The 14796-nt window shown below is 43.8% G+C and overlaps 1 protein-coding gene across 1 annotated transcript in view; it reads right to left on the bottom strand.

The window, feature by feature from the left end:
* map3k3 (mitogen-activated protein kinase kinase kinase 3) overlaps positions 1-14796 on the bottom strand; it is a 154376-nt gene that overhangs the window by 89851 nt on the left and 49729 nt on the right. The window contains exons 5-6 of the mRNA XM_060849071.1: positions 11042-11141; positions 5466-5579 (exon numbers count right to left, since the gene is read on the bottom strand). Of these exons, the coding sequence (XP_060705054.1) occupies positions 5466-5579; positions 11042-11141 (214 nt within the window). The remainder of the gene's footprint in view (positions 1-5465; positions 5580-11041; positions 11142-14796) is intronic.

Below are 14796 nucleotides of genomic sequence, written 5' to 3'. Positions count from 1 at the left end.
GGTGTGCACAGCCGAAGCCATCACGAGATCCAACCTTCCATCCTTGGACTCCATTTACATTGCTCGCTGGCGCCGAAATGCTGCCAACATCAAAAAACTCTTCACACCCTAGTGCAGGTGGCACCACCCTCTCTGACAATCCTTTCCATCAGGTAGAAGATACAGAAGCTTAAATACTTGCAACAGTAGGTTCAGGGACAGCTTCCTTCTGGCCATTATTAGATTACTGAACGGATTGTCTAGCCTCAAATAATGCTTTGGAGATGCCGGTGTAGGACTGGGGTGTACAATGTTAAATATCACACAACACCAGATTATAGTCCAACAGGTTTACTTGGAAGCAGTAACTTTCGGAGCGCTGCTCCTTCATCAGGTGATTGTGGAGTATAAGATTGTAAGACACAGAATTTATAGCGAAAGTTTACAGTGTAATGTAACTGAAATTATATATTGAAAAAGACCTGGATTGTTTGTTAAGTCTCTCATCTTTTAGAATGAACATGTTGGTTTCAGTTCTTTCATCTGTAAATCGCAGAACTTTTTTCAAGTTACATTCTCAAGTGAACTTGAACAGCTGGTGTCATGTCAGCACTGATAATACATTGAAGGTGTGAGGTGCCCTGTGTGAGGCTGTCTGTGCCGCAATGGTCAGACTGATTCTAACCTAAAAAACAGATTTACAGAATCTGACATGGATTCATGCAGCTTTTGAGCAAAACAAAATGTAATTCTGCAAGTATCTTGCTAACGCTGATGTCTCTTGTACACCTGTGTACACTTGTGTAATGTCACTTTTATGCTTCTGTGTATTTCTTATATTCTGCACATCCTTGCTGACTATCATTTACTTGAACCGCTGGTAAGCAAAGCTTTTCACTGTACTTTGGTACACGTGACAACAAATAAATTCATTGCGGCACTGCAACAACCTTAAAAACAGGTTTCAAATTTCTTTCAAAATATCCCGAATTGGGATCTTTGAAATATATAGCACACTTTTTAAAAAAATGGTACAGTGCTATCAAAGGGCTTTCAGAGAATGTTCATCAACCCACTCTCACTGTAGCTGGTCTTTATTTCAGCTCAATTCCGCAAGCTAATGCTACAGGGTTTAAAACGTTTGAAGACTGTGTTGCAATCAAAGGCATCCCATACATTAATACCAAGTTCAAAAAAAAGAGAGAAGATCCAGGGTCTGAGCTAAGCTACCTGTAATCAACTTGCAAAACAGGAAGCACATCAAGTCTTAGCCTTTCCAGACTAGGAACAAATCATCTAGAGTTCCACCAAAAAGGAAAATAAATGAACTCAAGAAAATAAGAAACAAGAGGTGTCAGTATTCAGCTCCTCAAATCTGCTTCACCATTCAACTATATATTGACCGTTCTGTTCTGACTGCAGCTTTAACTCCACTTTCCTGTCTGGTTCATATTAACCTTAACTCCTTTGTCAACCCAACATGGGTACTCGGACTTGGCACTGATAGGGTGATCCCTCATATGAGGCAAAACTGAAGGCTGCAGATGCTGGAAACCAGAGTTCAGCTCAGAGTGGTGCTGGAAAAGCACAGCAGGTCAGGCAGCAACTGAGGAGCAGGAAAATCGACGTTTCGGGCAAAAGCCCTTCATCAGAGCTACATTCCTGATGAAGGGCTTATGCTCGAAACGTCGAATTCTCTATTCCTGAGATGCTGCCTAACCTGCTGTGCTTTGACCAGCAACACATTTGCAACTGCTTATGCTCGAAACGTCGAATTCTCTATTCCTGAGATGCTGCCTAACCTGCTGTGCTTTGACCAGCAACACATTTGCAGCTGTGATCTCCAGCATCTGCAGACCTCATTTTTTACTCGAAGATTTTTTTTTTCCTGAATGCAGTCACTTGTAACTGGGAGATTTTGTCGAAGGTGGACACAGCAAACTAGGAACAAATCTAATCAGCTCGAGTTCCGTCAAAAAGGCAAATAAATGACCCTACGAAAATAGGAAACAGGAGATGTAGGTATTCAGCCCCTCAAACCTGCTCCATCATTCCACCATATAATTGCTGCTGGTATGCAAACAGATTAGTGTAATTTTTTTTGAGAATTTCAGCGGCTTAGGGGGCTAAGCTGTAGAGATTACAAATACATTTGAAACTGCGACAGATCATAAGTACACACACCTCTACCAGATCTTACTAAACTGTATTTTCAAAGGAATGCGCCAGGATTAAACTCCACAATTGCAGTGCTTTCAGTGAATACTGTGAGGGTGCCAGTAGTCAAGGTGAGACAGCACAATGTCGTGTTTGATACTGTTCCACAGAACCTTCCTTCGTCCTAAATGATGTCACATAATGCTTTTACTAATTAAGAAGGAAAAACTGAAGATATTTGTTGTTTTTGCACTTAAGTTCATGAGGCTTTCTCAGGACTCTTTAGAACTGTGCCAAGATGATGCATGCATTGTAACAATCACTAAGAGTAGTCAGAGCAGAATTTTGCGAGAGCGTGCAGGAGAAAGAAAGATACAGGCCATGGAACACTGATTTGGAATGGCAGATTGAAGCCTGAGACCTGCTGGCATCCATGCCGATAGGAACTCTGAACTAGAAAGATTCAGGGGCGAAAAGAATCCACTAGTGAGGTGGGACAAAGCTTGGCAATAAAGTACAGCTGACTGTTTTTTTTCAGAATGATGTGCACAAGGAGAAAATGAGGGCTGCAGATGCGGGAGAGTCAGAGTCAGAAAGTGTGGCGCTGAAAAAGCAGAGAGGTCAGGAAACATCCAAGGAGCAGGACAAACAACATTTTGGGTATAAGCCCTACAACAGAAACGTGGTGGGAGCGGGGGGGGGGGGGGCGGTTGCTGGGAAGGTGTTAAGTTAAGGTCAGTGGGGAGGGAAGATGGACAAGTACGACAGTTCAAGAGGACGGTGCCAAGTTGGAGGGTTGGATCTGGGATGAGGTAGGAGGACAGGAGATTTGGAAACTCTTTTTGGTTGACGCTTTTTGGTTGAAGGATCTCAAGGTGGAAGATGAAGCGTTCTTCCTCCAGTTGGGGGGGTTACATGGATTTGACGGTAGAGGCAGCCCAGGAATTGCATGTTCTTGAGGGAGTTTGGGGGGGGGGGGGGGGGGGGGGGAGTTCAAGTGGTCAGCCACAGGGCGATAGGGATGTTCGATGGGTGTATCCGAGAGGTGCTCCCTGAAATGCTCAGCAAGTTGGCGTCCTGTCTCCCCGAGGTAGAGGAGACCACATCGACAGCAACGGACACGGTAGATGAGGTGAGTGGATGTGCAGGAAAATCTCTGCCAGATGTGACAAAGTCTTTTGGGGCCTTGGATGGGCATGAGGGGGGAGATGTGGGAGCAGGCTTTTCACTCATGTGGCAGCAGGCCAAGGTGCCAGGTGTGAAGGGTGGGTTGGTGGGAACTGTGGACCTCACGAGGGAGTCACAGAGGAGTGTTCTCTGCAGAACGCAGATAGGGATGAGAGGAGAAATATGTATTTGGTAGTGGGGTCTGATTGGAGATGGTGGAAATGGTGGAGGATGAAGCACTGCATCTGGAGATTAGTGGGGTGGAAGCTGAGGACCGAGGGGGGTTCTATCCTTGTTCCGGTTGGAGGGGTGGAGTTGCGGGAAGTGGAGGAGTTGCACTGGAGGGCATTGTTGATTATGTGGGGGTGGAAATTGTGGTCCTTGAAATAGGAGGATATTTGGCATGTCCTGGAATGGAATTGCTCCACCTGGGAGCAGACACAATGGAGGCAGATGATTTTGGAGTAAGGGTTCACGTTTTCACAGGAGGAGGATGGGAGGAGGTGTAGTCAAGGTAGCTGTGGGAGTCGGTGGGTTTGAAGTAGATATCAATGGTTAGTGGATTGCCGGAAATGGAGATGGAGAGGTCCAGGAAGGGGACAGAGGTGTTAGAAATGGTCTATCTGATCTTAAGGTCAGGGTAGAAGACGTTGTGAAGTTGATGAATTGTTCAACCTCCTCATGCGAGCATGAGATGGCGCTGATACAGTCATCAATGTAGCAGAGGAAAAGGCGGGGAATGGTACCAGTGTAACTACAGAAGATGGACTGTTCCACATATCCTACAAAGAGGTAGGCACAGCTGGGGCCCATGGTTACCCCTCTGGTGTGAAGGAAGCAGGAGGATTTGAAGGGGAAGTCGTTAAGGGCGAGGACCAGTTCAGTCAATCGACTGAGTGACCAGTGGTGGGGTACTGGTTGGGTTGGCGGGAGAGGAAGAAACGGATGGCTTGAGGGTCTTCACCAAGGCGGTTGGACATACATAGAGACTGATGTCCATAGTGAAAATGAGGTGTTGGGGGCCAGGGAAACGAAAATCACGGAGGTGGTGGAGGGTTTGGGTGGTATCCCGAATATATGTGGGGAATTCCTGGACCAAGGGGGACAGGATGGTGTCAAGATATGAGGAGATAAATTCAATCAATAGGTAGGAGCCAGTGGGACAATAGGTCTACCAGGGCAGTCAGGTTTGTGGTGTTTGGGTAAGAGGTAGAACCAGACAGTGTGGAGTTGCGAAACTGAGAGATTGGAGGCTCCCCACCTGCATCCACTTATTGCCTTCCCAGCTACCTTCCTCCTATCCCCACTTCCCTATTTATCTCTCAGCCAAGATCCCCCACCACATTCCTGAAGAAGGGCTTATGCTAGAAACATCGACTTTCCTGCTCCTTGGACCTGCTGTGCTTTTCTAGCGCCATGCCTTTCAACAGTGGCACTCACACTAGCTGATAACATCAAGTTGTGGTACCCCAATCAATAAGAAACGCAATTCACCTTCACACCGGGTTCACATTTAATACTGGGTGATTTAAAATAGAACATTGCACATCAACCTTTGTGTATCAGCATGCCAAACAGCCTAACTGAGCATGCAAGGTGGTGGTGACTGAGAATTTAAATGTAAGGAAAACGTGCATTCCATGCTGAATCATTCTTTTCTAGCTTCCGCACTCATTAACCAAGAATAAGGACAATAAAATAGCATATGAACTTTCCTTGAATAGAATGATCTGAAAGACAGAAACCTGCATGCTTCTGTTTGTTTCTTGTTCAGCAGAAGGGTCACTCAGAATTAGCCTACAGACTGAACTAAAACAAGCTTAAGGAAATCAGGTAGCCATGCTTTAAAGGTTCTGCCACATTGCTTCCTCTGCAAATAACTGTGGTTGCCTAGTTATGCCAGTCCGCTACATTCCCTTCTCCTTCCCTCCCTATGAGGCTCTGAGAAACTTACAATAAAGAATTTTGTAATGCTAACCTGAAATGGTTACCCAAAGTTATATGAAAAAAATTCAAAGAGAGAACTGCTTGCTACTCAAGTTACTGCCCAACATTCCAGATTCCTGACTCGCACAATTGTTTCCTGCTTTTATTTATTTAAGGAACCAGGTGCTCCCGAGACAAACTGTTCACCTTGAGGACCAAGAAATGTTAACACTTACGTGGTTTTTCTCCTGAGCTACCAGCAAGATTTTCAAGCTCTTCATGTTAAAGTTTCGATCCAGCAAATCAACAGCTTTGTCAAGATCATCCTGGCTTCGCAATGGAATTAATAGCTGATGACAAGCAGAAAAGCACAATCAAACAAAGAACTACAAAATGCAAGCAATTCCACAATTAAATGTGATAACTAGTAACATAAATAAATTGGAGTCAAAGTGCCAAAGTACATCACTTATCTAAAATCTCATTATTTTTATGCTTTTTTTTCCCCCAGAAGTGGATGAAAAAAATGCAGTTGTATATTTTAAATTGATTTTCACAAATCCCTGGGCTTCCTTATCAAGCAACAAATTGCCATGTATGTAGTAAACAGTAAAATTGACAGTGCAGCTCAAGGCTTTAGCATTGGCTGGAGGTTTCTGGCTCACAAGGCCAGACACAGCGAGGTTGCCAACATTACTTTTCCTTCAAGGAAATCTCCATTTTAGTATTAAACATATAGATTTAATCTACATATGCTTGATGAAGTAGTCTAAACATGGCAATCAGAAGTTGAAATCTCATTGGTTACAGTAAGGTATAGGAAATTCTCCACAATTCAATTTCTACCCATCAGGTGAATAATTGGATTGCTGATGCAACGGAATCTTAAAGGCCAAGGGTAGAGTCTGGACTGCAGCCCAGCCAAACCGATATAATTCCTGATTTACTGTGTGGACACTTTTGCAGCTGCAGTTTTCTTGTTATACATTAACATTCATTATACAACTGAAAGAAAGCTATGGATTATCTATATTTTCTTGCATATATAACTGTAATTGCCTCCAGGAATATGTTGACCACAGAAGAAACACCTCAGTGACTATGCATCTTGAAACAATTAATAACCCTACCCTGATGCCACCTTCATCTTTGCTGTAGCACTGCAAAGTACAAAAATAATTCATTATGTTCTTATTGGCAGTTTCAGCTCACTAGCTGAGAGTAGGTGCTGGAAAAGCACAGCAGGTCAGACAGCATCCGAGGAGGAGAACTGATGTTTCGGGCATAAGCCCTTCATCAGGAATGAGGCTTGTGGGTTGGGGCTAAGAAATAAATAGGAATGGGGTGGGGATTGGTGGCGTAGCTGGGAAAGTGATAGGCGGCTGAAGGTCAGTGAGAAGGTGATAGGTCAAAGGGAACAGGGTGGTTGCAGGGTCCCAAGGTGGAATAGGAGACGTTCTTCCTCCAGGCATTGGGTGGTAACGCTTGGTGGTAAAGGCAGCCCAGGACTTGCACGTTCTTGACGGAGTGGGAGGGGGTGTTGAAGTATTCAGCAACGGAGCAGTGGGATTGGTGGGTGCAGCTGTTTCAGCTCACTAGCCAATAGTCTAATGCAAGGTTTTAGTTCTGAAGACAGACATCTGTGCTACAAGGTCCTTGCTTGAAAGTGCTCAGCAGATTTTGAGACAGCAGTAGTATGCATTAAGCATCGATGGTCAATCAGACTTAGGGGCCAAAGTTCAACTTGGGCTCAAACAGGCATTTAGTTACTCCCCTAAACCTGAGCCAGGGAGGGCTATTGGTATCAGCACTAAAGGTACACAGGTACTACAACAGACAAAGTTCAAATACAGGACTCATCATTGGATGTCTTGTTGACAGGAAATCCAATGAAGTACCAGCTGCCCTGGAATCAAGAACTGCAAGGAGAAATAAAAAGGTTATGCGTCTGACACACACATAAAAGTAGATCTTAAAATTTAAGAAAATGCTATGGAATGTTAGTGTGCAGATCATAAAGGAGGTCAGGAAGGATGCAGATGAATATACAGCAAACCTTTTTTTGAGATGCGGTGGGTGTGCTGAGATAGGAAGGAGTGGGCTATGAGAGTGGTGCAGGTTTGTGGAGGTGAGTCAATAGAGAATTGTGTGGTGAATAATAGCTAAAGGCAGTAGAGGAACTGAGGAGAAGTCACTTTGGCTGAAGTTTTACAAGGTATCATGGACAACCTTGACCAAAGTGTTGTAAAAACTACCATTTGGTTGTAAACTGGATTGAAAGGACTCCAGGGGAATAGGTGAGGTGAACATATAGTCAAGTTACAATGTCTTATTCAATTCTGTCAAAGAAAGCACAACATAACAGAGCAATCTTGGCATAGCATGTTGAAGTATCAAAGATTTGCTTTATACATGAGTGAGTGTGTGTGTGTGTGTGGGGGGGGGGGCAGTGAACGATGGCAACTTCAGAGAATGGGACTAACTCATGAGCAAAGTGAGAAGCTGATGAGTGCCTCGATGGCAAACTCTTAATTTTAAGGAGGCTGAGAGAGCAAATAGCCTAGTTCATACTTGGGGCTATGATGCTGTGGCCATAACGGAGACATGGGTTTCACAGGGGCAGGAATGGCTGCTAGATGTTCCAGGGTTTAGAACATTTAAAAAGAACAGGGAGGGTGGAAAAAGAGGAGGAGGTGTAGCATTGCTAATCAGAGATTGCATCACAGCTACAGAAACGAAGGTTGTTGAGGAAGGTTTGTCTACTGAGTCAGTATGGGTGGAAGTTAGGAACAGCAAGGGAGCAGTCACCTCATTATAGGTTTTCTACAGACACCCTAACAGCAGTTGAGTGGTTGAAGAACTCATAGGCTGGCAGATTTTGGAAAAATGCAGATGTAGCAGGGTTGTTGTTATGGGTGACTTCAACTTTCCCAATATCGACTGGAACCTCCTTAGTGCAGACAGTTTGGGTGGAGCCGTTTTTGTCAGATGCGTTCAGGAGGGTTTCTCCTTACTCTGTATGTAGACAGGCTGACAATGAGAGAGGCCATTTTGGATTTGGTGCTCAGCAATGAGCCAGGACAGGTGTCAGATCTTGTGGTGGGAGAGCACTTTGGTGACAGTGACCACAACTGCCTCACATTTATCATAGCCTTGGAGAGTGAAAGGAGCAGTTACCGAGGGAAGATATTTAATTGGGGAAAAAGAAATTATGACGCTATCAGACAGGAGTTGTGAAGTACAGGCTGGGAGCAATTGTTCCACAGAAAGGGTACAGCAGACATATACAGACTGTTTAAGGAGCAGTTGTTGCGAGTGATGCACAAATTTGTTCCTCTGAGACAGCTAAGAAGGGGTAAGATTAAGGAACCTTGGATGACAAGAACAGAGGAGCTTCTCGTCAAAAGAAAGGCAGCAGCTTACATAAGGTGGAGGAAGCAAGGATCCACCACAGCTTTAGCGGATTACAGGCTAGCTAGAAAGGAGCTCAGAAATGGACTGAGGAGAGCCAGGAGAGTGCACAAAAAAGGCTTGGCATGAAGGATCAGGGAGAATCCAAAGGCATTTTACTCATATAAGAGGGATAAGACAACGATCAGGGAGAAGGTAGGGTCGATCAGGGATAGTGTATGCAACTCGGGTGTGGAGCCTGAGCAGATAGGGGAAGCCCTAAATGAGTCTTCTGCTTTGGTTTTCACCAAGGGACCTTGTTGTGAATGCGAACTTTGAGGGACTGTGATACAGGCTTGACCAGGCCAAGAGTGATGAAGTTGATGTGCTGGAAATTTTGGAAAACATTAAGATTGATAAGTCCCCAGGACCAGACCAGATTTATGTTCGGCTGCTCCGGGAAGCAACAAAGGAGGTTGTTAAGCTGCTGGCGAGGATCTTTGCCTCCTCACTCTCCATGGGAGTCGGATTGGAAGGAGGCGAATGTTGTTCCTCTTTTCAAGAAGGGTAATAGGGAAATCCCAAGCAATTACAGACCAGTCAGTCTTACATCAGTGCTCAGCAAGGTTTTGGAAAGAATTCTGAGGGATAGGATTTATGACTATTTGGAAAAGCATTGCATGATTAAAGGTAGTCAGCATGGCTTCATGAGGGGCAGGTCATGCCTCACAAATCTTATTGAGTTCTTTGAGGAGGTGACAAGACAGGTTGATGAAGGTCGAGCAGTAAATGTGATGTATATGGACTTCAGCAAGGCATTTGATAAGGTTCCTTATGGTAGATTCATTCATAAAGGCAGGAGGTATGGGATACAGGGAGATTTGGCTATCTGGATTCAGAATTGGTTGGCTGACAGAAGGCAGACAGTGGTTGTAGATGGAAAGTATTCTGCCTGGAGGTTCAGTGGTGTCCCGCAGGGCTCTGTTCTTGGGCCTCTGCTCTTTGCAGTTTTAATAAATAACTTGGATGAGAAGGTTGAGGGGTGGGTTAGTAAATTTGCAGATGACACAAAGGTTGGAAGTGCCGTTGATAGTATCAAGGACTATTGCAGGCTGCAGCGCGACATAGACATGATGCAGAGCTGGGCTGAGAAATGGAAGATGGAGTTCAATCTGGATATATGCAAAGTGATGCCTTTTGGAAGGTCGAACCCGAATGTTGAATATAGGATTAAAGACAGGATTCTTAGCAGTGTGGAGGAACAGAGGGATCTTGGTGTGCAAGTACATAGATCCCTCAATGTGGCCACCCAAGTGGATAGGGTTGTTAAGAAAGCATATGGTGTTTTGGCTTTCATTAACAGGGGGAACAAGTTTAAAAGCCGCGAGGTTTTGCTACAGCTCTACAAGTCCCTGGTGCGACCACAATTGGAATAATGTATCCAGTTCTGATCGCTTACTATAGGAAAAATACAGAGGCTTTGGAGAGGGTGTAAAGAAGGTTTACCAGGATGCTGCCTAGACTGGAGGGCTTGCCTTATGAAGAGAGGTTGACTAAGCTCGGATTTTTCTGTCTGGAGAGGAGGAGGAAGAGAGGCGACTCGATCAAGGTATACAAGATAATGAGAGGCATGGATAGAGTCAATAGCCAGAGACATTTCCCCTGAGCAGGATTGACTGGTATGAGGGGTCATAGTTTTAAGATATTAGGAGAAAGGTATAGAGGGGACGTCAGAGGAAGGTTCTTTACGCAGAGAGTTGTGAATGCATGGAATGTGTTGCCAGCGGTGGTGGTGGAAGCAGAGTCATTAGGGACATTTAAGCGACTGCCGGATATGCACATGGATAGCAGTGAGTTGAGAGGTGCATAGGTTAAGTTACTTTATTTTACATTAGGATTAATCCTCGGCACATCATCATGGCCAAAAGGCCTGTTCTGTGTTGTACTTCTCTATGTTCATAGCACAGGATTTCCTAAATGGGATTGCTAAACCGAAATTTGGAATCATAAGGTCCATGGCAGTGATGGCTGCCATGGAGCTTACACGGAGTAAAGGCAGATCTCCGCATATTTTCAACTTGTGGGCATAGCCTAAAGGACTAAATCTCAAGATTTCTGCAACAGCAAAAGTCTCAGCACTCCCTAGTCCCCACCCCTCCTCTTACAGGCATACCCACTCCCTGCTTTTACTATTCTCATTGAGGGGTCACATTTTTGTGACATTGAAAAGGAAATCCAATGAGAAAACATTTGGAAACCCCCATCGTAACAGAAATGATTCTTATGAGATCTTGGGCAAAATGCAGAAAGTTCCAGAAAGTTGAGGGTGCAGGGGAAGTGGTAACTTCAAAAGGGACGTGGAGAGCCAAGCAGACAGACTAAATTCCCTAAATAAAAGCAGTTTAAAGTCTCGAACACTTACCTCATTGTTAGTGTAGTTTAAATCCATTAGCTGCCCAAACACGGTCTTGACTTTCTGATGCAGTTCCTCATACTTAACTGGACGGCTAAACTGTATGATTCTGTTAATGAGGACAAAGAAAAACACAAACAAATCACAGGTCATACCCATAGTTTGTTTCATGTCCAGCATTTCCTGGCAGCTGTGAGGCAGGATTAAGAATTCTGCATGGATGAGATGCAGAGCTTCCATTCCGCAACTGCGCTCACAACAACTTTGTGACACGGGGGGCACCTGAACGACATTAAATCGTTTAGAAAGACAGCCTTCTCTTCTACATTTCTAAATATGTTTATTTCAAAATATGTACTCAATTGTTAACAGAAACAATTGAAATTGTACAAAATATCAAAAATAACACCCGACTGGTACTCACTCAGTTTTGGACACATGTATTTTTTTTTAGACTTACAGTGTGGAAACAGGCCCTTCGGCCCAACAAGTCCACACCGACCCGCCGAAGCGCAACCCACCCATACCCCTACATTTACCCCTTACCTAACACTATGGGCAATTTAGCATGGTCAATTCACCTAACCCGCACATCTTTGGACTGTGGGAGGAAACCGGAGCACCCGGAGGAAACCCACGCAGACACGGGGAGAATGTGCAAACTCCACACAGTCAGTCGCCTGAGTCGGGAATTGAACCCGGGTCTCCGGCGCTGTGAGGCAGCAGTGCTAACCACTGTGCCACCGTGCCGCCCATAAGTATCTCAATACTTATTTCACCAAGCAGGGAAAAAAAGGAGAGGGAAAATGGGTTGGGAGAAGAGAGAAACTTAAACAGAAGTGTGAGGTGACAACATATTTCAGGAGACTTGACAAGAAAGGGAGAAACTAGAAATTCTGTCTTTTTAAGCAGTCAGATAGATCATTTCTATCATTTATTGAAAATGTCACCTCACACCATAAGAGTCTTCCATAGATAGACATCCCACATAGCCACCAGTGGGCTACCATGATCAATATTAATCATCAGATGTAGGCTACACTAACAGACAGCAGGTTTCATGTTCTAATTCATATTGCAGAGGTAAGGACCAACAACTCTACCAAGACATTCTTTACAACTATTATTTTAGTCGTTGATGGAAAGAATTACAAAGTTTTCTTTAGGAGACAGAGCAGTTGTTACCACTAGAGGAAAGGAAGAGTTGCAGAACTATTTTGAGAAAAACACAAGAAAATAAAATCCTGTTGAATTCAATGTCAAAGGAGAATGTTGTCAGGTGCAAGAGTCTAAAACAAGGGAGCAGCACAAGATGCCAAACCGAAAGGTTGATCATTGGATTTGGAACGGCCTAAACCATCAGACTACCTTTGAACCTAACACCTGACTTTGTAAATAATGCATATCTGTCTCTTTTCACATTATTAGCATGATCAGACTATTAATTTCCTACAGAACTTAAAAAAGATGCAAATCCTGGAAGTTACAAATTAACAGAAAGTGCAGGATATATATAACAGTTAGTTTCTCAAATGACAGGTGAATGTTACAGAGAAACGTACATCAGAAGTAGTATTGTCAGGAAGCAAAACACATATGGCAGGAGAACTGCTGAAGATTTGAGATATGTTCATGCTAATGTTTAATTACCAGAGAGTTCCATGGTGTACAGAGTGAGCCCCAGGTCTCATACCATGCACACTCTCCACCATCTCTCCAATTCTGGGGTAAAAATGTATAGCCTGAAGCACCTGTGTTGCTTCCATTGTAATTATGAGCTTTTTACTTCGGTGCAGTATAAGACCTTCTTACTGCCTATCTCAAAGTGAAAGCTGAACTAAAATCCCAACTGATAGCAATCAAAATACAATCAAAGTACAGAATCCACTATCTGAAGAAGTGCCCACAATAGATGCTCTTCCTCATATCAATGAAGCCCATGTCCAGAAAATGAGCTGAAAAATGTGTTGCTGGAAAAGCACAGCAGGTCAGGCAGCATCCAAGGAACAGGCGATTCGACGTTTCGGGCATAAGCCCTTCTTCAGGAATCATTTAAGATTCCTGAAGAAGGGCTTATGCCCGAAACGTCGAATCTCCTGCTCCTTGGATGCTGCCTGACCTGCTGCGCTTTTCCAGCAACACATTTTCAGCTCTGATCTCCAGCATCTGCAGTCCTCACTTTCTCCTCCATGTCCAGAAAATGCCTGATTCTGAGGGTCATTACTTCAACTACTATGAACAACGCAAGAGTTTAAATCCATGGTTCAAAGATTTTATTTTTGTGGGAGGAGGGCAATGCTGTAATATTCTTTGTTCTCTCAATGAGCGTCAATGCAGTACTGGGTTAGATGAGAGCTGTTAAAGCTTCATTTGAACTGCACTGGAACAAGTGTCCTAGCAAATTGAATAACTAGGGCTGTAGCGAGGGCATGAAATTATATCGAGGGGAGAGAAGAGGGCTCTGGAAAGGGGATACTTGTGCTTACAATGCAAAAGGGTATGAGAGATTACAGGGCAGTTATTTATGCAATGATATACAAATTCTTAAGGAATTTGACAGGTTAGTTGCAGAGAGATTGTTTTTCCTTGAGTGAGTGTCGAGGACCAGAAGGTATAATCTCAAGGTTGAGGACTATCAGATGAGCAATGAATGGCAGAGCAGGGTCAATGGGCCAAACAACTACTTCTGCTCCCCATGTCTTAGGGTCTAGCTTCCTTATTGATCTATTCTCATCCAGAATTTTATTCTGTTGTTGGTGATGACACATTCTTACTTCTGGGTAGACGTCCCCGAGAGGTAATTTCCTGTCACACAAGTACAAGCAGAACAAGGTGTGGAAAAAGGGATACAGTGAAAGAGTTTCAGGGAAAGGTAAGGTAAAGGGTTAACCATTCCTTTACTCTAAGAATATCTATATTTGTGAAAACAACTATGCCAAATTGAGATCATACCACATGGATCAGAACCATGAAGTTTGGCTCTGAAACATTCCAGTAATATGTCCGCCCTCACCTTCTTCCCTTTATCTTCAATAAACCATGAATTGTTCATTCAAATGGGAACAGACTTGAACTTACCACACGAGCTCAATCTGATCAGATTCTCACCAGCATTTGCAAATCCTAAAACTTTGTCTCCTTCCCTATTCCATAGCTACCTGTTAACTATCCTATCGTTAAGCTTGAAATCAAAAACATAAATCACGAACTTGTATTTCTATAACTGCACCTTTAATATAACAGACATCTGGGCCAAAGGAGCTCAAGCTTTCAGCAAGAGGCTGAAATGGAAGAGGTGTTGTACAACATTACAGAGGCAGGGAAAGGCAAAGCAATGCGGTGACTGGGGGCAGCAATCAGGACACACATTAGAATGTTACATTTGAAGCAGCACTGGGACAGGAGCCAGTATAGGGCAGTGAATTCGAGTGTGAGCGATGAACACAATGCGGACAGGAATTTAAACCTTCAGACCAGCATGGCTCAGTAACACCACACAGCTTAACTTACTGACTAGAGGTTCTCTCCTGGGTATTTTTACCATACAAGGAAATTAACAAAGCACAGGTTTAAATTAGCAAACATCCCAAATTTTAATTTTTTTTCCTTTCCAAGCAATTTGCTTTGACATTTCAAATGGCAATCAAGGCCTTGCAGAATTTACAATTAACTCATGCCACTGTATTGAAAGTTAGGGACTTACTACATATTTCACGATGACCCCTGAACTGCTCCACACAGATCATGTGCTACTCAATGCTGAG

The sequence above is a fragment of the Hemiscyllium ocellatum genome, chromosome 32 (genome assembly GCF_020745735.1).
Source record: "Hemiscyllium ocellatum isolate sHemOce1 chromosome 32, sHemOce1.pat.X.cur, whole genome shotgun sequence".
Lineage (NCBI taxonomy): Eukaryota > Metazoa > Chordata > Chondrichthyes > Orectolobiformes > Hemiscylliidae > Hemiscyllium > Hemiscyllium ocellatum.
Note: the sequence above shows the minus strand (reverse complement) of the source record. Positions and strands in the feature narration are given on the sequence as shown.